Source organism: Balaenoptera borealis (assembly GCF_965194805.1).
Source record: "Balaenoptera borealis genome assembly, chromosome: 2".
Classification (NCBI taxonomy): Eukaryota; Metazoa; Chordata; class Mammalia; order Artiodactyla; family Balaenopteridae; genus Balaenoptera; species Balaenoptera borealis.
In genome coordinates this window covers 114335201-114360707 of record NC_138867.1, presented here as the reverse complement: position 1 = coordinate 114360707, position 25507 = coordinate 114335201, and the positions used below count along the sequence as shown (strand labels likewise).

General features: G+C 46.1%; 1 protein-coding gene and 1 long non-coding RNA gene across 3 annotated transcripts in view; one reads left to right on the top strand and one right to left on the bottom strand.

Moving 5' to 3' along the window:
* The window catches only part of LOC309623968 (uncharacterized protein), a 243418-nt gene that overhangs the window by 184016 nt on the left and 33895 nt on the right, over positions 1–25507 (bottom strand). Inside the window, exon 1 of one of the 2 annotated variants that reach the window (XM_082381422.1) lies at positions 8573–9163. The exons of the other annotated variant lie outside the window; for it this stretch is intronic. Within the exon in view, the coding sequence (XP_082237548.1) occupies positions 8573–8869 (297 nt within the window). The 5' untranslated portion in view covers positions 8870–9163. Of the gene's footprint in view, positions 1–8572; positions 9164–25507 lie in introns of those variants that run through there. 2 annotated transcript variants of the gene reach the window in all.
* Positions 9379–23547, top strand: LOC309623984. Its single transcript, XR_014241731.1, has 2 exons — positions 9379–15176; positions 22833–23547. It is a non-coding gene; the product is annotated as an uncharacterized lncRNA (long non-coding RNA).

The window sequence follows — 25507 nt, the reverse complement described above, 5'->3', positions numbered from 1 at the left end:
AACAGGGAGCTTCAGCAAAGGGACTGACGGTGATCACTTGATATATTTAATTATAGAGTTAAGAATAACAAAAGGTGGGGTCATGGTAACAGAAGGATATATAAACATTATGTGTTCTGACCAAGCAGAAAGAATGCAACCTTAAAAATGGGAACAAAGGGGAAAGTAAAATATGACCACTGATTGTTGTTTAGGTAATAGGTGGGAGTCAAAGTATATCATTTAAAACTGACAAACCATATAGTAAAAGCTTAAGAAAAGGATGGATTAAGGGCAGTATAGAAGGTATAAATGCAAAGGCAACCACCAGATCAAAAATACAAACCTTTCAGAAAACCAAAGAAATTTTTAGACAATAATGGAAATACATCACACTCAGAGAAAGAAACTCAATAAACATAACATAATACACACAGTCCTAAGGCAGCATCTCAGCCTATTACTTAATGGGGAAACACCAGAGGCATTCCCACTGAAGTTAGAACAAGACACAGATGCCCACTTTTCCACTGCTAACATTGTACTGGAAGTATTAGCTAATGCAATTAGGCAAGAGAAAATAATAAGAGTCTTGAGAATTGGAAAAGAATAAGGAAAGCAAACTGTACTGCAGAGGACATGATAGTATACCCAGAAAACCTAGAGAATAAATAACAAAACTAACTCAGAATTGCTCAAAAACTTTGATCTCAGAACCCCTTTACACCCTTAAAAATTGTTAAGGACCTCAAAGAGCTTTTATTTGTGTGCGTTATATCTATTTATATTTACTAGATTAGAAATTAAAACTGAGAAAAATTTAAATATTTATTAACTTAAAAGTAAACACTAGGGAGATGCAAGAGGGAGGAGATATGGGGATATATGTATACATATAGCTGATTCACTTTGTTATACAGCAGCAACTAACACAACATTGTAAAGCAATTATACCCCAATAAAGATGTTAAAAAAAAAAGTAAACACTAATAAACATGTTAACATAAAGAGCATTTTTTGAAAAATAAGCATAAACAAAAACTTCCAGTGAGAATGACATTGTTTTACATTTTTGCACATCTCTTTCTTGTTGAGCTTAATAGAAAACAGCTGGATTTTCATATCTGCTTCTGCATTCAGTCTGTTATTATATCACACATTATGTAGCCTCTGGAAAACTCCACTATACACTCAAGAGAGAATGAAGTTAAAAGGGCAAATTATGTCTTATTATGAAAATTATTTGGGCCTTGTGAATCCACTAAATGTGTTTCAGGAACCTCAAATGTACTGAGACCACATAGTGAGAGCCATTAAATTAACTCAAACAATAAAATAATTCATCAAGGTAGTATGATATAAAATAAATAGCAAGAGTCAATAGGCTTCATAAGCACACATAAAAACCAATCATATGATGTAACAGAAGAGAAACCTCCCATTTACAATAGCAGTAGAAAAGATAAAGTACTTAAGAATAAATCTAACAAGAAATATTCAAAACCCTTATGAAGAAAACTATAGCACACTCCTAAAAAACACAAAAGTTGACTTGAACTAATGGAAAAGATATCCTTTGTTCATGGTCAGGATATTCCAACATCGTTAAGATGTCAGTTCTTCCTAAATTAATTTATAAACTTAATATGATCCCAATAAAAATTCTAAACAGACTTTTTTTTCTGTAGCTGGACAAAGTGATAGTAAGGTTCATATGGAAAAATTAATGTGTAAGAATAGGTAGGAAAACAGTGAAAAGGGAAGTAGCCCTACCAGATAGTTTTAAATATTACAAAGCCTCTAGAATTAAAACAGTGTGATAGTGGCACATAAAGAGACAGACGAATGGAAGAGACTACAAAGTTCAGAAATAAACCAAACTACCTGTGGAAATCTAGTACATGATAAAGGTGATATCTCAAATCACTCAGGCAGAGATAGCTTTTGTAATAAAGGGTACTGATACACTGGATAGACATTTGGGAAAAAAATTAAAATTTGATCCATTCCTTACGTTACATGCAAAAATAAATTCCAAATTGACTAGAGGTCTAAGTGTGAAAAACTAAATTACACTACTACTAAAAGAAAACGAGTGAATTCTTCTATAAGAATTATGAATCAAAATACAGATGAAATCAAATTTAAAAAATGATAATTTTGACTACCAAATATTTTTTAAGTTTCCCATGGCAACAAAACACCACAAGCAAAATCAAAAGACAAACGCCAAACTGCAAGTAAATATTTGCACGTACATCACATGTAAAGGGCTAATATACCTTAAAAAGACTCCCCAAAATCATATAGGAAAATGAGCAAAGACATAAACAGACAATTCATCAAAAAGACTTAAGAATGCTTCTGAAACCTATGAAAGATGTTCAACTCCATGCATAATCAGAGAAATGAAAATCAAGATTTCACTGAGATGCTATTTTTCATCCATCAGATTGGCAAAAATTCAAAATCTTGACATACAGTCTGTTGGCAAAGCTGTAAGGAAACAGGTATTCTCATACACTGCTGGTGGCAATGCATTTTGCACAATTCCTATGAAGAGGAATTTGGAAAACTAACAAAACTATGTCTTTATTTACCTTGATCCAGTAATCCTACTTCTAAGAAATTACCCTAAAGATACATCTCCCACAATAAGCATATACACACATAAAGTTTATTCACTGCAGCATAATGTTGGAAACTACCTAAGTTCTTAAATACAGGAAACTGGTTGAAAATAAACTTATGTTACATACATACAATGGAGTAAAATATGCTGCTGTAAAAAAGAATGGGAAAGATCTTTATGAATTGATATGGAGTGATTTCTAGAATATATTGTTAAAAGAAAAAAGCAAGATGCAAAAGAATACTTATAGTACACTACCTTTTGTGTAAGAAAAAAGGAGAAACAGGAAAACATATGTGTTTGCTGATTTTTGCAAAAAAACAAGCACACTAAGGAAAAAAAACAGAAAAAAATAAAATTGGTTACATCTGAGGGATAGGGGAGGAAACCGAATGAAAGGGATATGGAGAGGTGTGACACTTCTCTGAGCATACTTTTAGTATAGCTTGGACTTTTGGAAGCATATTAATATTCTACATAATCAAAAATAAAATTAAATCAACACAGATGAGGGGAACAAAAAACTAAAATTGAAAGCAAGTGAACCAAACTGTATTTCTGATCAATCTAATCATGAGAAATCATCTGACAAACCCTAATTGCGAACCACACTGAAGAGGAAAGGAAATAAGAAGCAATCCAAGTAGTTTTTTAAACAAAGTATGTTGACTATACACCCTCAGTCTAAAGGAAAAAAGACATGCAAACTAATTGTGAACTCTTTGAATTAGGCTTGTTTTTCATAGTGGTATGGGTGTAGCCATTGTGAAACTATTTTATGTATATTGTAGGACTGAAGATATGAGTAAATTGTGACATTGTTGGGAGCCAGGGTTCTCACTGCAGAAGAAGGGAGATTCAAATATGGGATGAGGGGAGGCAATGAAGAACATGTAGGGATGGAATGGATTTGAGGGCAACATCGTGGAATCATGGGAAAATATGTATTTTATATACATATATGTACATAAAATTTCAAATACATATACATATATGTATATATAACTTCAAATATGTATATGTACTTATTTCTATATTTTAAAGCTAGGATATATAAGTGTGTGGGTGTTTCCTATATTTGAAGGGGTCTAGAAGCAATGACACTTCATAGCATTGGGCATACCTACTGTCTAGATCTTGCTATTTAAATATCATTCCCCACTAAAAGGAACCCGGCTTCCTTAGCAAAATGCCTGATTCCAAGACTATGACAAGGAAGGTACAAGGTAAGCCTGGAACATCTTGTTAGTGCCAGAAAGCAAACTCAAAATATTGATGGTAGCATGTCAAAAGGACACAGGAGCCAAGCTGGAAGGCAATCTCACTGTCTACATCCAGGACAATTTCAGCATCAAAATAAATATTGATAGTATAGCTTATAACCCATAGAATAAAATAGTCATCTACGAGCCTATACTGAGGAGGCAGCAGCAGGAGAAGGAGATGCAGAAGCAGAAGCAGAAGGGAGGGGAGGGGGAGGGAAAGGAAAAAGGAAAGAGGGAGGTTTGGGGAAAAGGATGGTAGGCTCTTCATCAAAGGAGAATGCGAACTGATAAATGTGGAGAAAGTATTGGGACTGGAAAATCATCATTTTATGACCAACATAGTAAAGACTGGTTGGAGAAGGGATCATTGATGGATGCTAAATTCGGGGTGGAGGGGATTTGACGAGGAGCAGGGTATTTGCATGTCAGAGTGTCTCCTCACAGACCACTTATTAGTTACAAGGGAGAAAAGTAACTACAGTTGACCCTTGAGCAACACGAGTCTGAACTGCACAGGCCCATTTACACGCAGATTTTTTTTGATAGTAAACACTACAGTACTCCACGATCCATGGCGTGTTGAATTCAAGGACGGGAAACAGCGGATACAGTGGAACCACGCATACAGAGGGCCACTTATAAGTTATATGTAGATTTTTGCTGGGTGGAGGGTGGGCACCCCTAACTCCCATGTTGTTCAAGGGTCAACTGTATATAATGTAGTAACTAGACAACACCTTGACCAGGAAATCTAAGTGAACATCACCAACACGGGGCAGGAAGGCAGCATGTGCCTCCAGCTATGACACCCTGAACGGATGCTGCAGCCCAGCCAGAGCTCGCTAACCTGAATCTAATCATGAGAAAACATATCACGAACCCAAACTGAGGAATGTTCTGCATTTTGACCTGTTCTTCAACAAAACATCAGTGTCATGATAGACAAAGAAAGGCTGAAGAATGGTTCCAGATTGAAGTTTGAAAGAGACCTGACAACTAAATGCAATATGAGCTCACGGACTGGATCCTGTACTGAAAGGAAAAACGGGGAACAGGGACTGTAGACGCAGGGAGAGGGTTAACTATTCAATGGCAAAAGTCTTCCAATTCTGAAGGAAGTTTATGAAATCTTAATCTGGCAAATGTCCCAACGTATTCTTCCCCACGGCCATGTCACCTTCACTAATGATAGGCAGGTGTTCCAAGGAGGGCAGCCGTCCAGGGCCCGGAGAGGGCAGCCCCAGAATCCCGGACTTGAGTCTGCCAAAGAGTATGTATGACTTAAGTGCTCCCAGGCTTCAACAGTGGATGCACTTGGCAAGAACCCCAGAGGACCTCCTGGAGAAGCCTTGGCCATGGTGGAGGCCTGGAATCAAAGGGTGTGGCCTTCTTCTGACCCTCAGCCAGAATGGACATGGCCCAAAGGGCAAAAGCCCAAAACTCTCCCCAGCTGGAATTCAACAACCTGTATCGATCTGGCTGCAACCCCAGCCCTTGTAAGAAGTCCCTGTGATCATCCCTCCAATCTGACTGGCCAACAGGAGCTGTCAGCAGACACCACAGTGACTCATCCGATATAAAAATGGGGGGAGTGAGGGAAAATGGGAAATGAGTGCGCACTCATGTTTAGATGCATTTTTCTTCCTGGAGATTTATTCTGGATTATTGCATCTGACACCGCTCATATACTGAGAATGGCTTTTGTGCCGAAAACAAAACGAAAATGGGAGAGCACTTTTGTTTCATGTTCTCAGAGATTTATTTAGTTGGATCATATCTGGCATCAGTACGCCCACGGTTCCGTGAAATTGTATTGGCTGAAGACAGGACAGACCAAGCAAGGAGTCTGCATTTTCCATGTCTTCAAGTCACTGCAGCAATTCCAGAATTTCACAATGTTCACTCCCACAGCCAGGTGAATACTGAATGATTCCAGTGGGGCAAGCAGGGGTGAGGGAGATGGGAAGGAGAGGGGCATGGAAATTCAGGGAGAGGGCCTGACGTGTGTGACGACAGCTCTGTCACCTCCTTTAGTTCTTCCCAAAGCATTTGTTTCTATGCTCTTAAATCTCATTTGAGGTCAAGATACAATCTGGGTTCAAACTAATAACAAGGGCTTTGATTGCAGAGGTCTGCTTGTTGGATCAGAGCAACACTCAGCTGCCTAGGCCGAGATCCCATGGAGAAGAAAAGCAGGGCTGGATTTTATCTCTGAGATGGGGGTGACCCAGAGCCTGGCCTTTCCCAGGGATAAAGGGGCTAACAGCAATGACACTCAACAGCCAGAGCAAACGCTCACCAAGTGATGGGTTGACACTCTCAAAGTCCATTTTGTCTTCCTTGACAGATAAACACTCTGATGAATTTCCCAACTGATAATCACAGAGGATTCCAGCGTTTTACAAAAACCAGTCTTATCCGCCCCAAATCCAAGTACCACTATGGCCTCCTCACCTCTCGGCTTTGTGACCCGGGAAAGCACCAACGTCCTCCAGAACTGCTCCATCTCCCAACCAAGAATGTTCCCACTTAAAAGACTTTTCCACAGTTTCTTTTCACTGGCCTCTGGAATATGTTATCTCGGGAAAGTTATAACACGTGAACTTGGAGCAGCTGGAGAGAACACTGAGAATGACTCAGGAGTCTTTCTTCCTCGTTCCAGAAAGGGTCATTTCCTACCCAGTTATGGGAAAGGTCAAAAAAAAGCTGAGTTGGACCTTCAAGCAGCCCGGGGTGAGGAAGAGCAGCCGCCGTCCCAGTTACCACCAATAAAGTACTTTACTACAACTCTGGAGAAAAGCTCACGATTCCAGATGCATAAAACTGGAGAGACGGTCCACAGCTCAGCCGTCTGCCCCCTCCTTCCAAGGTGCCCACAAGCGGCTAGAGGAAGAGCACCAGCACAGTTAGCAACCGCAGGGTGGGCTCACCTGGGTGCCTTGGAAACCCTGCCCTGTTTGCTGCTGAAGGCCAGTAGGGAGTCAAGAGTCTTGGAGTCTGCTCTCCCCCAGATAATTCTCTAGGCTGAGCAGCTTCAAGCTTTAAGAGCCTGATAAGGCTGCTCACCAGAGAGGTTGCCCCAACTCTCCCAAGGCAGCTGAATGGCCTGATTTGAGAATACTGTGTGGCCTCAGAAAGAAGTCCATCTGTCAGAATTCCTCTGGAGAGCATGTGAATGGGGAACAGGGCGGCCACCTGGCTGGTGGCCATTCCAAGCACAAAGGCGGGAGCCAGCAGTGCCAGGTGTGTTTAAAGTTCGCCTTACCTTTGGTCCCCCAATACCTGTGTGATGGACAGTATTGTGGGAAGGCGTATTCAGCCAGTAATGTGTTTCTATCAGAGTGGCTGGAAATAAAAGGGAGGGACGGGAGGGGAGGCCGCTTTTGTGCCGGGGGTAAATAATCAGCAGGCTGGGGTTTTTCCTTCTCCTCATGTGCACAGGGTCGAGAGGACTGGAAGTTTACCAACTTCTCTAACATTCCTTCTTCTCCATAAAAATTTGAGTCCCGGCTAAGGAGGGTTTCTCTCCCTCCTCTGTTGGCCAACCTGAGAGATTACAGCGAGCCACTCAGCGGATACCGAAAGCCCAGACCTGGCATAACGAGAAGATTTCTGACCACGGGGCATTGCTCCATACAGAACTGCTCCAAAGGCAGTCGGCACCCAGGAGGAAACATGCCAAAGAATTTCTTCTACATTAAATTATGAGGTGAGCTGAAAAAACAAAACTAAAGCCCCTAGTCCAGGGCTCACATGGGCCCCTGGACTAAGAAAATAACTTTTCAGGGCTGGTTGCTCAGCAGCCATTTGGCCAAATACCAGAGTCCCTTCCTCATGATTTCAGAGACCAGGAGGGAAGAACATTTTGGCCTTAGATAAGCCAGGCGACAATCACCTAAAAACAGGCACCCTTGGCTTTCAGGGACAACCCCCCTCTAACAGGCTGGAGAAAAGGTGTCGGGGTTAGACATAAGTTGGGCCAATGGAAACGGCTTGACCTCTGTTGGTAAAATTAGGGTGTCAGCGGTCTAGCCATGCTGCTGAGCGAGACTAAGCACGGATGCCCCGCCGGACCTCAGACGCTGTGTTTAAGGCTCATGCGTGCTGCAGGCGGGCGGAGTTGAGAGTGACGCAGTCTTTGTGTATAAAACTACCATGGAATGAAAAAACATTGCGTCTCAAACCGGGCTGACCGCCGGTCTGTGGGCCAACAGCAGCTGTGACTCTCAGCCCCCTCCAGCGGGGCCTAGTGGGGAGACATGGCTCTGGACCCCCGCCCCAAAATACGGATGAGAACATCATCTCCACGTTTGCCCTCTGCCCTTCAGTGCTACTAAAGCACGTGTTACATTCTCAAAGCCAGGCCAAATCCATTCCTAAGACTTGGCCCATCAGGACCTAGAAAGATGTTTAGCTCTGCCCCCAGATGGTTCAGAAATGTGACTGCTGCACTGCTTTGTATCAAAATGCCCCAAACAGCCACCAAACTAGAGCCCCACTTTGTTCAAAGTACCCTACAGAGCTATTCACATGAGTGAACTCCAGCCTGTTTGTGCTGGGTTCCCGACTTCCCCAGAACACAACTGTTCATCTATGAAACTGGGATGGTTTATTGTGCAGTGAAAGGTCCCCGGCTTCCAGTGAGAAAGCTCTGCAGTCTCCTGTACACTGAAGCTCCTACACCTTTCTTTCTGACCTTTGGCTGAAGTTCCCGGTGCTGTCCGTCCATCCACACCCTGGGGACTCCCCCAGGAAAGACGGAACGAGAGGGGACGGGGCAGACCCCTCCGCCCAGCGTCAAGAAAGCCCAAGTTGGACAGGCTGGCCTGTCCTCCCTTTGTTCCACTGTCTCACGGCAGAGCAGGGCCACCATGTCAGGGGGACTCAGCCCACACCTCCCACTGCGGCTCTTACACGGCACACTCCGAGCCTTTCCCAGACACCACTGCCATACGAGGGCCCAGAGACACGCTGAACCCTCCACTGGCCCCATGACGGCCTCAGAGGCAGGACGCCAGGATAGGAGGCACCCTGTACATCATATTCCTGGGCGGGGGAGCTCAGGGGCCACAGAGGGGGCCCAGGAAATGCAGGAGGACCAGCTGAGGGGGGCCTCAGGAGACAGCTGCAGGTCTGCCAGTCTGTGGGCCTTGGCCGAACACAGAGGCGGCCGCAGAGAGGTCATCAACAATTCTAGCCGGCGTTTGGAAGCCAGGCCTGGCGAATCCCACCAGCTCGGCTTCTCCCGGCGTCACCACCGCGGGCGGCCAACAGGTGGCAGAAGAGCTTCGGGGAGCGCTTACCTGAGGCCGCGGCTCTCCCACAGCCACAGCCGGCAAAGGCCGAGGGCGCGCTCAAACACTCGGGGAAGGAAGGGATCCCGGGGAAGGAAAAGCCAGAGAGGAAAGAGCAGAGTGGGCGCGTGGGAGCCAGCCAGCCGGGGCTCTCCTTCCGCCCCACCTCGGAGAAGGTGCTCCAGGCTCCAGCCTAGCATCTCCCTCCCAACCCCACCTCCGGGGACCAGGCGGTGGGGAACTCTGCTTGGTGCAGACCCCTGTGGGGGGACCCGGGCTTGGAGAGTCCCCGCCCCGGGATGCAGGTTCCCGCAGCCTGGCACCCCGCCGGCAGGTCGGATCCGGCTAGTCCTCTATCCTCAGGCGCGCTTAGAATTAGTTGTAAAGAACAAGAATCCGGAGTGGGAAGGGGCTGACGGAGGTGAGACAGCACAGAGAGATGGGGTCGTGGCTGTCATCGGCACCCCTTCTTGCTACAAGCAGTGACGATAAAAGTACGTTTTTTGAGAACGGGAACGGTAACAGAGGAATTTTGCCTCTTTATAAATAACTGCAACATTTCCTACCACCAAATTCCAAAGCTAACAGAGGGAACCCCTTCAGCAATGCCACAGCACTTTGTTCTGTATGGCCTCACACGTTACAGACAGTGAAAGGAATCCATCAGGTTTAATTGGTTCTGCTCTGGTCAGAACTGAGGTCTGTAGAAGCCTCCCATATACTTTACAATTTTAAGTTTGAGAACCCTAAACTAATGATGTGAAACTAATGTAGTGTAACACAAAGTGCCCTCTCTGCCAGTAGGAAATAATTTCTGCAGTGCTTCTAAAAACCAAACCAAACCAAACAAATAAATCAAATGATTTTACAATGTGGAAAAGCCGTGAGCAGGCTGGGCTGGAGCTCTGTTTGGGGGAAGCAGGCGGTTTGCGCGGCTTGGAGCGTCTCAACCACCGGCCTCAGCGGCTTTGCTGGGCTCGGGGGTGCCTGCAGCTGGGAGCATTCGAGCCTCTGGCCCAGCACGCTCAGGAAAACAATCTGGGCCACAAATTCAAAATGACAGTTTTAACAAATACGATTTCAGCTTTTATATTTGGATTTAGGAAGGGGATGATGGCCTTACCCAGGAATCACTATTAAATAATAAGCTTATAACATATTTGCTGATGGCAATATAGACCCTGCTTCAAATTAACTTTAAAATGTGCTGCTGATACGGCTTGCACTTAGAAGGAAAACAAAACTGGCGACTTGGTAGATTTAGTCTAGGGCCAAATGTACAGAAATGTACACAAAGTTGATCGGCACTTTTGCTACCTGAACGGCCAAAGGAGACTTTAACATTTAAATTGGTTCTTTAAAGATTTACAAGAAAACTTTTTTCCCTAAACTGATTAGAATATCAAAAAAATTTTTTTAACAATTAAAGCATGCTCAAGCTCTGACAATTTCAGCCTTTCGGAAGTTGACATTTTTTTAATGCATTTACTTTATTGTGAAATCGCAATTTGTTAATGAAAGAGAATTGGTTGCATCTGTCTGTTTACAAGTTTTTAATATCCACCAGTCATTTGACCAATGTAGAGAGCAAATAAATATTCTCCCCCCATGTCATTTTTTTTAATTTCCCAGAAACAAGCATTCCTTTATTATCTGTGACCTACTCAAATAAGAATTATTGTTAAAGAGTTGCAGGTTTTCATACCTGCTGGAGCATTTAGAGCCCAAAGCACCATATTTCTCTGGAACATTTTTGTTGAGCTTAAATACAGTCTTAAGTCTGCCTATCCTATATTACTTGGGGTTGGGTAACATAGATCGCTTTGGAAAAGATAAACAGGCTACCATCAAAGAAATGGAATAACTAGTAAGGATGCTTTCAGTGGCAGCAGGCAGAGAGGGACTATTATCCTAGTGCTAGAAAAATATTCGTATATTTTGGAAAATGCAAACAAATAAAGGGGCAACCTGTGAGGATTAACTAAAGACTCAAATGATACAACCAGCTGTCTGTCGCCCCACGTCCATGTTGGGCTTCAAGGGGAAAAGTTCACACAAAATTGGGTTTGCATTTACTGAAGAAATTAAAGTGATTTGACTCAACACTGACGATGTAGGTCTACAAATCATTTATTACGCACTCATCCACCAGAAGGAAAACGTCTACGGGAAACTTTTGTATGTGAACCTTTGCGTTTCTGAAAGCAGAGGCACAAAAGAGAAGGCTTCATTGCTGTTGTTTAGAAATGATTACAGCTAATACCTGACCACGGCTGATTTTCCTGTCGTTCACCACTTTAACATCGGAAGCATGTGATCGGCCCTCCAGATGCCCATTATTAATTGCACGCTCTTTGATGTCTGAACATCGTCGATAGAACTTACAAAGGCATTAACGTAAGAAAATAATGCCTCCTGAAAAATTCCAAAGTCACTGCCTGGTGAATGCTGCATGTTCCCCATTCGTTTGCTCACCTTCAGGGACACCGTGAAAATACCCCCAAGCCCCAGACATTTGCCAAACGCTTCAGCAAAAAAAAAGGAATTTCAAAACTTATCTAAAATTTCTACTCTGCGTGGGGAGAAAATAGCACATTTGTTCACTCAAGAAGCATCTATGTAATTAAGAGTAACAAATTTCTAAAATGCTTATGGTTCAGGAATTCGCACGAATAGAACTATAAAGAAAGAAAAAGACATAGAGTTGGGGGGGATAGAAAAACAAAGGTTCGACAGATCCACTGGGTAAGTGAATAAAGGCCACCTCGTTACAAATACCTACACTTCGCTAATGTTTATTTTCTCCCAAGAGACAAATTTATTTTTTAAAGGCTTATCATGAGGGAAATAGCTGACGGTAGGTAAATTTCTTTTCTCAGGCGGAACTCAAAAAGAGATATTGTTATAACATGGTTTCTTGTGTGCAATTTCAAAACAAATAGACTTTTGTTTTTACAAACCATTTATTTGGGGGGATTTATTTGAAGAAAAATTTTCCTTTGCAAAGAAAAATTTATAAAAAGCTACATGTGCAGATTACTTGACCCACTGCCTATCATAACATCTTTACACATCTCAAGGATTTAACACAGTGAAAGGAAAAGAGTAAAGAGGGTTTGAAGGGCAGCCCAGCACGGCTTGCATGGTTGGTTGCTTTCCTATGCAGAGCTCAGGAATACATCTATCCCAGAAATATTTGTTTACCATGAAAAAATATTTGAGCCACCAAATATTGAATTCTTTCACATTTTTGGGCAAGGTCTTTTTGCCGTCTGGAATTAAGTATGTTAGTAAAGCTTGTGTTTTCAAATATTAGATTTTCTATCGTTCTCTGAAACTCTCTCAAGCACAGAACTGAATAATCTCACCTTTCCAAAAATAGAGGCAGAAAGAGACAACTAAAAATGAGAATTTTTAAAGAAAAAGAAAATCTCTTTCAAAGAGTGGAGCTTAAAAAAAAAAAAAAATGATCACACTGCATATCTTTCTTGGAGTTCAACTAAATAACCTCCGACAGATCTACAAAAAAAAATAGATCGGGCAATTTGCTATCTCAAATGATGCACAATTAAAAGTAAAGTAAATATTTAAAACAATCTTCCTGCTCAAAAGAATTGGAAAATTAAACACTTATAGTCAGCAATCTTGGAATCTTGATCCCTTTACTCTTATATACTTTGCAGGGGTGGAGATGGAGTTTCCCACTGTTTAAAGATTCCCTCTGCAAATAATACCACACTTTCTACATGTACAAGCCCCGCAAACATAACGATGTATTAGCTAAATGTAAGCCCTCTCTGAGTTCCCGGTGAATCTAAATATGTACGAAATTAAAATTGAAATAAGGAACAAGTCTAGTGTTAGTCCTCTCAAAATACTAATTTAATAACTCTCCAGGAAATAGTGTTTTAGGAAAGGCAACCCAGATGTCAGCATATAAAATCAAGCTATAAAGTGCCCTTCAAATATATTTCAATCATTTTTAAATATTTACATTTAATAAGGACAAGTTTTTATGGCAGGAGAGGTAATTACACTTATCATTCATGGAAAAATGTAGTTTTAATGGCTTGTATATTGATTTGCAAAGGTGAAATAGTAACCTAAAATATGTCATTGTCTTTTTTTTTCTTCTGTTCAGCAATTTCTTGCTTTTGCAAAAGCAAAATATGAAATGCTAGATGTGCCAGTGTTAGGGCTGGGGAGGAGGGAAAGCCCTTGTTAAAAAATATTCACACTCATACATTCTCCCCTCTTTTCTTGATGTCTCCTATTATGCTAAACTGAAACCCCAAGTATTTGTGCTCTGGAGGGTAATTAGAAGAATCTTATTGGACTTTTATAGCTCTTCCTAATGAGGCTATTTATTTGGCAAGCATTAGCCAGCCAAGGATTAGTAACACCTTGATATGGGCCCTATTGAAGCTGCTACCCCTACCGCCCACTCGACACAAAAGCCTGTCTTATCGGCAGAAAAGGCTTGGTGCAGACAAGTCGTGGCTTCTGAAAATTCACCAGGGGTCAGCCTTCAGTAGTCACAACTTCTGAGACCAGGGGCCGAGGCAAGTTCAGGTTTGGTCACTTTGAGGCCAGCAACCCTGACGAAACTCAGGGCAGTGGGTTGCTGGGAAGACGGGGAGGGGGAGGAACCCAGGAATCATCTGGGTGGGTCTTGGGGGAAATATCACTGACATTCAGCATGCATGTGCCCCTGGGAAGGACCCAGGCCTCCAGATCCCAGGGACCTTCCTCTTTACAAGGAAATAGACAGACTTCAGGGCTCTCCGAGAGCAAAACGAAATACGCTTTCTCTACTTGTCCAGGCCAGCGGGGAAAGCAAGTCGAAGGGAATTGGTTACCTGTCCTAAAATACCTCACTCCGAGCGAAAGCCCTCTTTATTTTTGATGATTTGACATAATCTTAGAGAAAGACTATTAATTTGATTAAAAGTGATTTTAAAAAGTGATTTAAGATGAATTCATAAATAAAATACTCTCACCTCTGGCAGGGAGGGCAAAGGGCTTTGCATGTCTGGCCTGGGAAGTCCTGACACATTCTGGGACTCTAAGAAGGGCAGACTAGAGAAATAAACAAACCATTCAGGCCAGCTTTTCAAAATCCACCAACGTGGAATTCCCAGTCCAAGGCTTCTGACTTCATTTTGGGCAACCAGGCTGGAGGGGACAACCTTGAGGTGGGATGACAGGGGTTAGGTTTGCAAATGACCTACGATAGATAAATATTTGTAAAACACTTTGAGAATTAATGAGCTACACAAGCACCCCGGCTACAGAAAAGGCCTCCATTCTGTCACTTAGGAAATTTTTCAGGGGAGCTAATATTTGAGACCCAAGACAAAATGTGGCCTGAAGAAGCAGACCCCTATACACAGGCCCATGGCCATGCTCTGGGTGGTAGACGATTCCATAAAGAACACTCTATGGTGAGTTTGCTCTGAGAGAGAAATTGCTAAACTCTGATTTCTGCCATAACTGAGTAGCCCCTTCTTCACTGGTGAGCCCACCTGTGGGGTCTCTCTTGGAGGGCTAGGTAATTGCACTCCTTTCTGGCAGAAGCCATTGGACCCCCAGAAAAACGTAAGGGCAAAATGGCCACTGTGGGAGGCTGTCACCCCCTCCTCCCGAGGCCAGGACTTGACAATATCCAACTCTTGGAAGGGTGGGAGGACTGAGGCTGTCGGCTTGGCCTCCATCTCTTTGTCTAAAACAGGCACCCTAACCACAAAAACAACTCTTGCAATTGGCACCGCTTCTATCACTATAGCAACCAGCACTTCTAGAAAGGCTAACACATTGGTTTGGGACTCACAGCCAAATTAAAATTTCCACAGCTCAGTTTGCTCCTCACTCATCCCCTACCCCTCCTCTGGGACCTTCAAGAGCTCGGCCCCGAGTGGCTGGATGACTACGTAACAACGCAGGCCCACAGCTGCTGGATTCTGCCCAAGGAGTGGCTGCACACCAATGCCCCAAATGCTGAGACAGGTGAGCCCCCAAAGGTGTCTGCTGGGTTTCTATAGCAACGGAATATTTGTCGGACCGAGGTCTCCATGGGGGATGGGGAAGCAGAAAGGGTACTTTTCCATTCCTGTTATGGAAGCGGCTGAATCAGTGAGCATTTAGGCCTCACATGGCCAGAGAAGGGTAAGCTGGGTTCTGCTTACAACGGGCAGTGGGCTTGAGACGCTGAGTCGTTGACACTGGCAGACTGGGGAGGAGAAAGCATTAAGGGCCCCTCCTGCCGAAAATCACCACAGTGACTAGATGGTGCTGAAGTGCAGGCATACCTGAAACCATGGATCCTGCCAATCACGCAACCCGACACCTACAGCCCTTCAAACACCTACTTAGCGTGATTGAGTAGGCTAGTCTCTAAACTCCACTCAAAAGCAATGAGGGACATTCAGGCCCAGCCTCTGGACCATAGATGAGGGGCACTGGCAAGCTCATGAAGAGCAGCTTGTTCTAAACTTTGGCCTCTTGGACACGTCTTTGGCCGAGTCAATCTCATAGGCTGGGTGAGATATCTGTTCCTGACTGTCTGAGTCAGTAACAATTTGCAGTGAGGACCTATTCCACAAACTAAGAGAGACTGGAGATGGGCTATTAGCTATAGCTCTTTTCATGTGGAATTACTTCTACTGGCACTAATACGCCATCATTTGAAAGCCTTAACCCAAACGGACGGGCGTCCGCCCCAAGCCAAGGCTGCCTGGACTGAGGCAGTGGTCCCCATGTGCTAGCTATTACCAGGTTGTTTGGTCCTGTCCCCAGTCGGCATTTGTTGCCGCGCACTGAGAAACTGCTGTCAGGAAATGTTCTTTTCTAAATTACATAATTAGGGTATTGGGGAGCGTAGTGAAGGCAGATTAGGGGGGCATCACTTGTTCTTACTGCAAACTATGATTCAAAGCACATAAGTAAACACTTAAACTACGTGAATGGTTTAATATTGATTAAACAATGATCTCTGAGACCAAACTCTAGCATGGTAGGTAGAAGGAGCTGAAGGGGGAAAAACAAAGAGTCTGCTAAATCGTGTGCACCGATTTACAGAGAAGTGTGGACTTTGACCTGACAGATCAAAATCAGGATTTGGAATGATTACCTAAAATAAAGTCCTAAGGTCCCGCCCCTGCAAGCTGATGGCAGGGCTGGGGGCTAAATGGTCGGGGTCGGGGGTCAAGTTCTTCCCTCAGAAAGACCAGCTTCTCACTCACACCCACTTCCAGAAACAGAGACTCAGGCAAAGTGCCGGCTCAAATTGCGTTTCATTTATTGTTTCTAACTACGGGCCACGGACTTCAACTTGATTAGAAAATTGTGCTGACGCTTCCTGTGAAGTGTATCCCGAGCCCTCCAGAGGAACTTCAGAAGAGAGTTTTCTGCATGCACCCACCTCCCCTGAATGGCATTCCCACTGCTGGCAGTACCCTTGGCTACACATGTGCCCCGATGCCCAGGCAGGTGGAGGGGCCGCCCTCAAGAAACAAGCCCTGGGCAGGAGACTCGGTGAAGGAACCACTGCCGACCAGTGCAGGTCCTCAGAGTTCCTGAGGGTGGGGCAGGGGGGCCCCTGCAGGGTGTGGCTCAGAGGACAGCTCCCCACTCCTTTCCGGGGACCTTCCACCCAGTTAGTCACAGGGTCTTTGTCAGGGGAAGCCCAAAGACACCTCTGGTCGCATCTGCATGCAGACCTCAGCAGCCTGTCATCTCCCTTCCCCCTGGCCCATCTTTTGTGTTTGTTCTCCTCCCGTCCCCTCATCTGACTCTCCTCCAGAGCAGGAGACTGCCGGTTGAATGGGGAGAAGGCTACCAAGGCATAAGTATACCAATAATAAAAACTAGCCAGTTTTTAAAAGCTTACTCTGCACTAAGCATCATAAACTCACTATTCATCACACCAAGTGATCACAACAGCCCTTCGTGGTAGGTATTATTATCTACCCCCATTTTTTAAATGACAAAAAATATGTGGCACAGGAAGGGTGATTTGCCCAAGATCACACAGCAATTCTATAAATTTTGATTATTTAACAAACACAGAGCTCTTACTTTGTGCCAGCTGCTGTTCTAAACATTTTATAAATATTAACTGATTAAATCTTCAATGCAGCCTTAAGGAATAGGTATTATTATTGTCATCCCCATTTTAAAAAGAACAAACTGAGGCACAGAGAAGTTAAGTTACTTGCCCCAGGTCACACAGCCAATAAGTGACTAAGCCAAGATTTTAAAGCCCAACTTCCTAACCTTTCCAAAAAACTGAAGGCAGTCCTTAACAAAAGAAGAAAACATGCCCTTCTGCCATAAGCAAAGTGCCTCGGTGAGAAGGAACAGCAGGCATTGTGCTGACGTGCAGAGAGCGCTAGTCTGAGAGACTAGAGGCCTGGGCTCCAGCCCCATCTCTGCTTTGTGGTGATTGGTGAAGCACTGCCCCTCTTAGGTCTCACTTACCACCTGGAACTTAAGGTGACTGGAGCCCAGGGGCCCTCCATGGTCTCAATCTCAGCCTCTAGAGGACTAACAGGGTACAGGTAAGTCTAGGAGACCAGGGAGTTGGGGAGGGGGCACTGCCCTGCTTCTTCCCAGTCCTCCTCTCCCCACCCCGCCTGGAGCCAAGCCTGGGGGGAATCTCTACTGGGGAATCCATAATCATCCGTTCCTCCCTCCTATCTGCACAGATGCTTGGGTTCCTAACATACAAACACCTCCAATGATGTTTTCATCTCTGCCAGTTCTCTGCAGGAGGCAGAAGCGGGTACAAAGTGAAAATCCTGCAAAGATTAGTTTCTCCTCAATTATATGTTCAAAATATGGACAGAGTACAGATAGACACATCCCTCCCATCCACTGCCGTAAACAGCTGAAGTGCTGTGCATGGAGAACCCATCAGGGCCCCTCGGATGAAGCCCTCCAGCTCAGCCACAGCCCGGCCCGGGCCTCAGAGCCCCGCAGCCTCCCTATGCTCAGGGCCAGGCGGGCAGCTGGCCCTGGGGTCATCTGAGGATCTCCCCCTCTCCGAGTCGCCTGTGGCTCCAGGGCTCTGCTGTCACATCCCAACCTTGAGCAATCCCCGTCAGCTGGGCTGGGCCAGAAGTTTGGGTTCTGTACCATACACAGCTGATACTCACTATTTGCAGACTCCACATATGCCATTCACCTACTTGCTAAAACTGATTAGTAACCCCCCAAAATCAATACCTGCAGGACTGGCATGGCAGACGCAGACACGCGGAGAACAGTGAAATTTCTGCATTCCCTGATGTGCACGGTCCCAGGTGGAATGTGATGACGCCCTGCCTTGTTTCAGCTCTTACACTGCAAACAAGCGCCCTTTCCATGGTCAGCACAGTGCCATGTCTGCCACATTTCTGAGCTTTTTCTTGGTGATTTTGCTGTTGAAAATGGCCCCCAAGTATAGTGCGGAAGTGCCACCCAGTATTCCTAAGTGCAAGAATACCATGGTGCACCTTACAGAGACCATCCCTGTGCTAGATAAGCTTTGTTCAGGCATGAGTGTGCTACTGACCGTGAGTTTAGTGTTAATTAATTAAATATGCATATATTACAGAAGGTGTCTTTAAACAGAAACCCACGTAAGACAAGGTTAGGTATTGATCAGTTGATGAATACGTTGGGACCGAGGTTCGCAGGAACCAAACCCTGTATTTCCCTTAGAAACAGCAGTTCAGCGTTTGTTATTTCAGTGTTGTAGTGACTTTCTAGAACACAACCACCAAGAAATAATGAGAACAACTGGAGTTTCCTTCCCACTGAAGGTGTCTGGGCCTATTGGGGGGGTGAGATGTAAGGAGATACAGGGCCAACAGCTGATGTCAGCTACTATTCACGCAGCACCGCCTTCCCAGACCAGGGCAGGCCCATTATCTCAGAGAACCTTGTCTTTGTCTTTAATAATAGTGTTTAAAATTGTAATAATGGCCACTAACACCAACTGAACTGGGAGGCAGGCACATACTAACAACTTCACATTTGTCACACAATACCTCATCTCACCCTCTTGTGCCCTGTGAACGTAGGTGGCTTCAGGGCCCCTGCCCGAGGGAACCTGTGCTATGTAGCAAGTGGTCAGTGCAGCCGGTGTCCTGGACTCCTCAAGGGGACAGCTGGAAAAGCCATGCTCCAAGGATTTTGAGACCATTTTCCAGCTCTGGGGTACACAATGGTGAACGGAGGAAGCAGGGACTCAGCCCAGCCTTGAGAGTGGCCTGAGAGGGCAGCCAGCCTGTCCCCAAGCCGTGCCCCAAGCCTGCCACCACCCAGCCCTGGGCCACTGCAGGGCAACACTTCCTCTCTGCTCACATGCACCGGGCGCCATACTGACGTCCACAACCTTGTGTGATAGACCAGGCAGCTCGGCCTCCCCAGCCCAGCCTGGTGTGGTGGAAGAGCCCAGATGCCAACCCGAGTGCCCGATCTCGGCCACAGCACCACCCCAGCTGAGATGTGAAAGCCTGAGGATGGTGCCACTTGGCACCCAGGTGGCCCTGGGCCACTGTCAGCCTCCCCATGTGACCCTGAGGAAACAACTCACTTCTCCAACCTCTGGTTTTTCCCATCTGTAAAGAAAAGGGAATAATTACTCTCCTGCTTCCAAGTTTTCATATCTACTGTCTCACAATTCTAGGAGACACACAGGCATGGCTGGTAAAGAGCACAAAGACAGTGACTGTTACTGCCGCAGATAAAACTAGATGAATAAAGTAATACTCCCTGGATTCCAAAAAGAAACAAAGTGACAGCATTAATCATCTCAGTTTTTACATTTTTCACTAAAGCAGGATAGATTGGGCCCCTCAAAAGGAAAAGCCAAAGTCTCAGAATATTCCTGCCACTGAGCTCCCTGTGGAAGGAGGCATACAAGGCATTCGCTGACCAGTCATGGGTGCTGATTACCTCCAGATACTGACAGTGCTACTCACAGGCAACAGCAGTGAGAAAAGCTCAGAAACAGCCCCCTAAAAGGTGAAGAGAGGGAGCAACAGGCCCCTCTTCAAATGAGCCTTAGAGAAGATATAAATAGGGTTGAGTGGCAGGAGGAGGGCCAGGACAATTCTGTCCTCCTGCTGTGAGGTAGGAGCTGTGACCCTGGAGTCCCAACAGCCCCACCTGCCTCTCGGCTGCCCCTGCCGGAAACTCCACAGGGCCCAGACAGCAGGAGCCCAGGTAAGCCGCCCCAGGTGCAGAAGTGACCTTGGCTGCAGGAAGTCCCGTCTCCTGCCTGCAGCTAATTGCAGCTGCTGCAGAGGAGCCGACCTAATTACACAAAAGTATGTAGCTCCCACATTCCTGGGCCACCACACAGTCTCACACATCTCGCAGGAGATGCAGCCCCTGACTCCTGTTCTGGCCCTAGCCCCTCGTGGTTTTGCCGAGCCCCCAAAGATGGTCCCCTCTCTAGCAGCAATTTGGGGCTGCCCCGGCAGCAATTCCCTCCATTCTCCCTTGCCTGCCGCTGAGGCACTTAACCCTCATCTTTGCCTAATGTAAATATTTAATCCTGTACATTTAGGATCTGCCCATCACCTGCCTCTAGCCTGTTCTCTCCTCATCCAAATGGTCTCCCTGCCAGACCCAGGAGTAAGGGTAGGACTCTGAAGGGCTCTCCCACCCTGCAGAGTTCCCCACACAGCCTGGCACCCAGCTAACACTTAACCATCTGTGGAGGTGACAAATCGTACAACTCACGGTAACACGGGTGCTCTGAGCTTCAGTTTTCTCATCTGTCACGTGGCGCGAACACCACCTACTTCACAGAGCTTTTTGGAGATTGAAATCTAACTTGGTACCAGGCATACAAGAGGTCCCCCATGAACATTTACTGAATTGAATTGTGAGCCTTACACCTACCGAGCATTAACAATGGGCCAGGGGCTTGTGCATCTAAGACGTTTCATCCATCCACATGTAAGTATCCCTTCCTCCCCGTACCCAGTCTAAGAGACTTCCATGTCTGCCAGCTGTTCCTGCCTCTTCTGTGATGCAGAATCAGGAGATGGTAGGCAGGACAGAGGAGGGACGAAACTGGAGAAAGGCTTATTTGGAGAGTGGGCCCATCTATATCACAAAGAGTTGGAGTGTGGGGAGCACAGAGGAAAGGAAAACTGATGACGGAGGAAACTGCAGCTGGGCACATGGGCTCAAGTGTGCCACTGGGACACAGGAGAAGGACTCCCAATGTTCAGCTTTCATTCAAAGGACAATAAAGAGACAGCTTTCTAATTACTCTGGGTGCTGGATTGTGCAGAGACCTGGCCACATGGGGCTCTGGGGCTACGAGGGTTACACACCCATTATCTCTTTAATGCTTACAACATCCCTGAGGCATATTCCCCATTAAACAGATGAGGAAACCAAGGTTCATAAAGGTTAAATAACTTGCCTGAGGTTACACAGCAACTAAGAGGCCAAGCCAGGTCTTCCCGCAAGATCTGCTGTTTTCTGAGCCTGACCTCCAATCCATGTCACACTGCTACTGCATTGTCACTGTACTCTAAGACAGTGGGGGTAGGGAGGTGCGAACTAAGCAACTTCTGTGGGTTCTTAAGGAAATGCTGCCTTACAAACCCATCCCCTCTGACACCACCACCCACCGCCCCCGCCAGAGTGCAAGGAGGCTGGGCCCTCTGGGGACATGTGGAGGAGGGATAGGCTGGCTAGAGGAGCCCCTTGCCCAGGAGTCCTGCCCTGGCAGAACCAGCTCCAACACAAAGGTGATGACAGAGTGGCGACAGCCACCAAGACCAAGGGTGGTGTCCTGAGCAAGGAGAGCTGTGCTCTGCCCAAGAGGGCTAGGAGAGCTAGGTGGGCTTCTTGGGGGAGGTGATCTTTGTCCACCTGGAAGGATGAGTAGGACTTAAGATGGGGATCTGGTAGAGGAAGCAAGACAGGCAAAGGTGTGAAGTGAGAAAGCACAGGTTTCCCCTGGAGAGGAGGCAGGACACTGGACCCGTACGTGTAGAAAACACGCAGGCTGAGATGCAGCGTGCGCCCGAGTTCCCTGGTGAGAAGTCAGGCCATCCTTCCAGAGGCAGCCGGGAGGGGCATGGTGGGAGCTGGCCTTCAGGAAGCAGGCCGGTGGGAGTGAGGGGAGCCAGCGCAGGGCAGAGGCCTGCCCCTCGCTGAGCTGAAGTCTGTGTATCAAGGGCCCCTCTTGACTCCCTCTCACCCGGAGCTCTTGGGCCCTCCTGGAAGGGACGGTGCAGAGCACAGCTTCTGAACCCAGAGAAATGGTCTTTTCAGCCTTTCGAGAGACTCATCCCAGAGCTGATCAGATGGGATATTTCAGAGTAGGGAGAGGGGGCCATGAGGTGCCCCTCGCCCCAACATGCCACACCGCCTGTGCAGGGTAGCTCTAGGACACCAGCAGCACAGGTGGCGCAACACCTCCCTTCCTTAATGCAGATCCACCCCACCCCCTCGCATCTTCCAAAGGTCCCGGAAGCCGACCAGCACTGCTTGGAGGTCACCCATCAGTGACCCCGACTGACATCCGCACCCCCCCTCCGCATTCCAGGCGCTTACACCCTCTCCCCCTTCCTCCCCTGCAGAGTCCTTCAGGCCTCAACCTGAATGCAACCTTCTCTAATGCAACCTTCCTCCTCCGTGTTCCCACAGCTCTCAGTGCTTCTGCCCACAGTCTGCGCTTGATAAACACCAGCTGAAGGAACAATCCCACAGCACTACTTCCCCAGACACCGTTTCCTCACCACTGGATGTGACCGTCAGCCCCCGGAGCACAGGGCCCACCATCCCCTGCTTCTCCAGCGCCTGCCTGGGCCGCGCACAGTACTGCACACGGCAGCTGCTCACTAAAGACTCAGCACGGGCCTCCCCCACTGCATGTGCACCCCAGCCCGGATAGCTCCTGCTCACTTGCATCTGACCGGTCTCCCTGGGAGGGGACCCCAGCACTGAAGGTGCAGGGCTGAAGTTCCAGGGCTGCTCCTGTCCTGCCTTCGCAGAGCCAGCTGCTGGTTGTGTGGCGAGTTGTCACCCAGCTCCTCTCGCAGCCGGCCCAGAGGCTCACCCTTGCCTCCTAGGTCACTCCCACCCCAACCCCGCAGGCAGGCAGCCGCTGCCTCTCACCCGAGATGCCTCTCACCCGAGATGCCTCTGGCTCTCCCAGGCCTCGGTTCTAAGGCCCTCCTCAGGCTGACACATTCGGTCCCTTTGCCTTCTCAAACCCCAATTCCTCATCTGTGAAATGGGTTCAGCACCCTCACAGCCCACGGGGACCTGAACCGGCTTTTGACACAGGACAACACCCCTCACACTGGTCCCCTCCACTGCAGGAAAGTTCTTCTAGAATCTTCTAGCCAGGACCAAGGAATGTATGCCAAAGGAGGAAAGGACTGTTTTCTCCTTCTACTCGGCTTAGTCCTACAAGGACCCAGAGGGAAAGGGGAGAGTGAGAGTCCCGTCCCCACCTCATCACCACGCCCCCTCGCCAGGGGTGCTAGTTCCCTCTACAGCCAGCCCTGAATCAATCTGTGTTTGTGTCATTTAAAATCCTAGTCCTATTAATAGGTTATGCTCAGCACCACCTCATGTTTCAGTTGTGCTCTCTTACCTAGAATGTCCTCCTCACCCCACATCTGAACCTACACCTCTTTCCAACCCAATTCCCAGTGCCTCCTCCAGGATGCCCTTATGCTCTGCCTGCCCACACCAACCTTTCCTTCTCCAACATCCAATCACAGTACTAAGGACTACCATCCTAGCCCACCTGGTTAGGACCAAACTTGATTATCCCACAAGTTCCTCTGATCTCCTCTGAGATAGGGGACACACAGACCTAATTCTCCAGTACCCACTCCTCCCAGTAGAGTCCAGAATTTTTTAAGCAGTTCTAAATGACTGAATAGATGAATGAGTGAACGCACAAGTGTTTGGTAAATATTTAAACCTTCAAATCACAAACTGGGTAAAAACATATGAAACATCCTTAATACATAAAGAGCTCTTACAAATCACTAATAGGAAAAAACACTTAATGAAAAATGAGAAAATTATGTAGACAGCAAATTCAGACAATAGTCAATGTAAGTGCCCAGTAATGATACAAAAATGTATTTAGCCTCCCAGGTAATCAAAAAATGCAAATTAGAACAACAATAAGATATTCATTTTTTCTCTAGTAGAGCAGAGGAGAGATTTAAACTTTAGACATTTGATATTTGGTGTTGGAAAGAATAAAGGGAAACACTCTCAAACACTACTGGTAAGAAAGTAAATTAGTACAAACTTTTTGGAAGGCAACTTAGCAAAAGCTATCAAAAGCCTAAAAAACACAGATACCTTTTTCAGAAATTTAACTTCTAAGCATTTATCATAGGGAAACAGTTGTCTGAGGGATGCTTATACAAGGATCTTCACCACAGTGTGGTTGGTGATGACTGACACTCAGAAATAACCTATATAAACACATATGAGAGAGTGGTTTTGAATACTAGAGCACATTCATACCATGGGCCACCATGGAGTCCTCACAAACGATGGTGTAGAACGTAAAAGGCTATAATGATATATTGAAGTATATGCAGCAATACATACCATGATATATTGGTTAAGTGAGAACAAGTTACAACAATGGATCCTACTGTTTTATAAGAAAAAGTATATAGAGGAAAAAAAAAAAAAGACTAGAAGACTCCAAAATGTTAACAGTGGTTAACTCTATTCTATTTGTTCCAATTTTTCTAAAATGTAGCATATAGTACTTGCATATAACACTATCAATTGTTCATTGATAGACCACTGATCAGGAGTTAAGATGGGAAAAGCCCAATAATATTCCCTGCCTACCCCTGCCCCACAATACACGCACACACGAGATGGCACCAGGCATATAACGAGGTCTATGCGTGCACTCACACCCCCCAACCCAGACAAGCCTGGTCACCAGCCCAAGGCTTCTATTGATCTTCAACTGAATCTACTCACTAAGTAATAGAAAGCATTACACGCCAGTACAGATGCCTAATGCCCCTTACAGGAAGTGCCCAGCAACGCCTTGCAGCTGCCCTCTGGACAGTGGCTGCTGACCTCAGGCTCCCCCTAGAGCTATGTGACAATAAAGATGCTACATATAGTGGAACCAGCCATGCATGTAATCCAGCCAGCAAGAGCATCAGTCATATTAATTGCGGCATTAATTCACTTAGGAGCTGATGACTTCATCCATCACACTGAGGCCCTGTAAGCACCTCCCTTGGGTCTTCCTCATTCTCTGAAAGTAGGGCACAGGAGACATGGTGTGGGTGTCGGCCCAGGCAGCCGGCCCAGCCGAG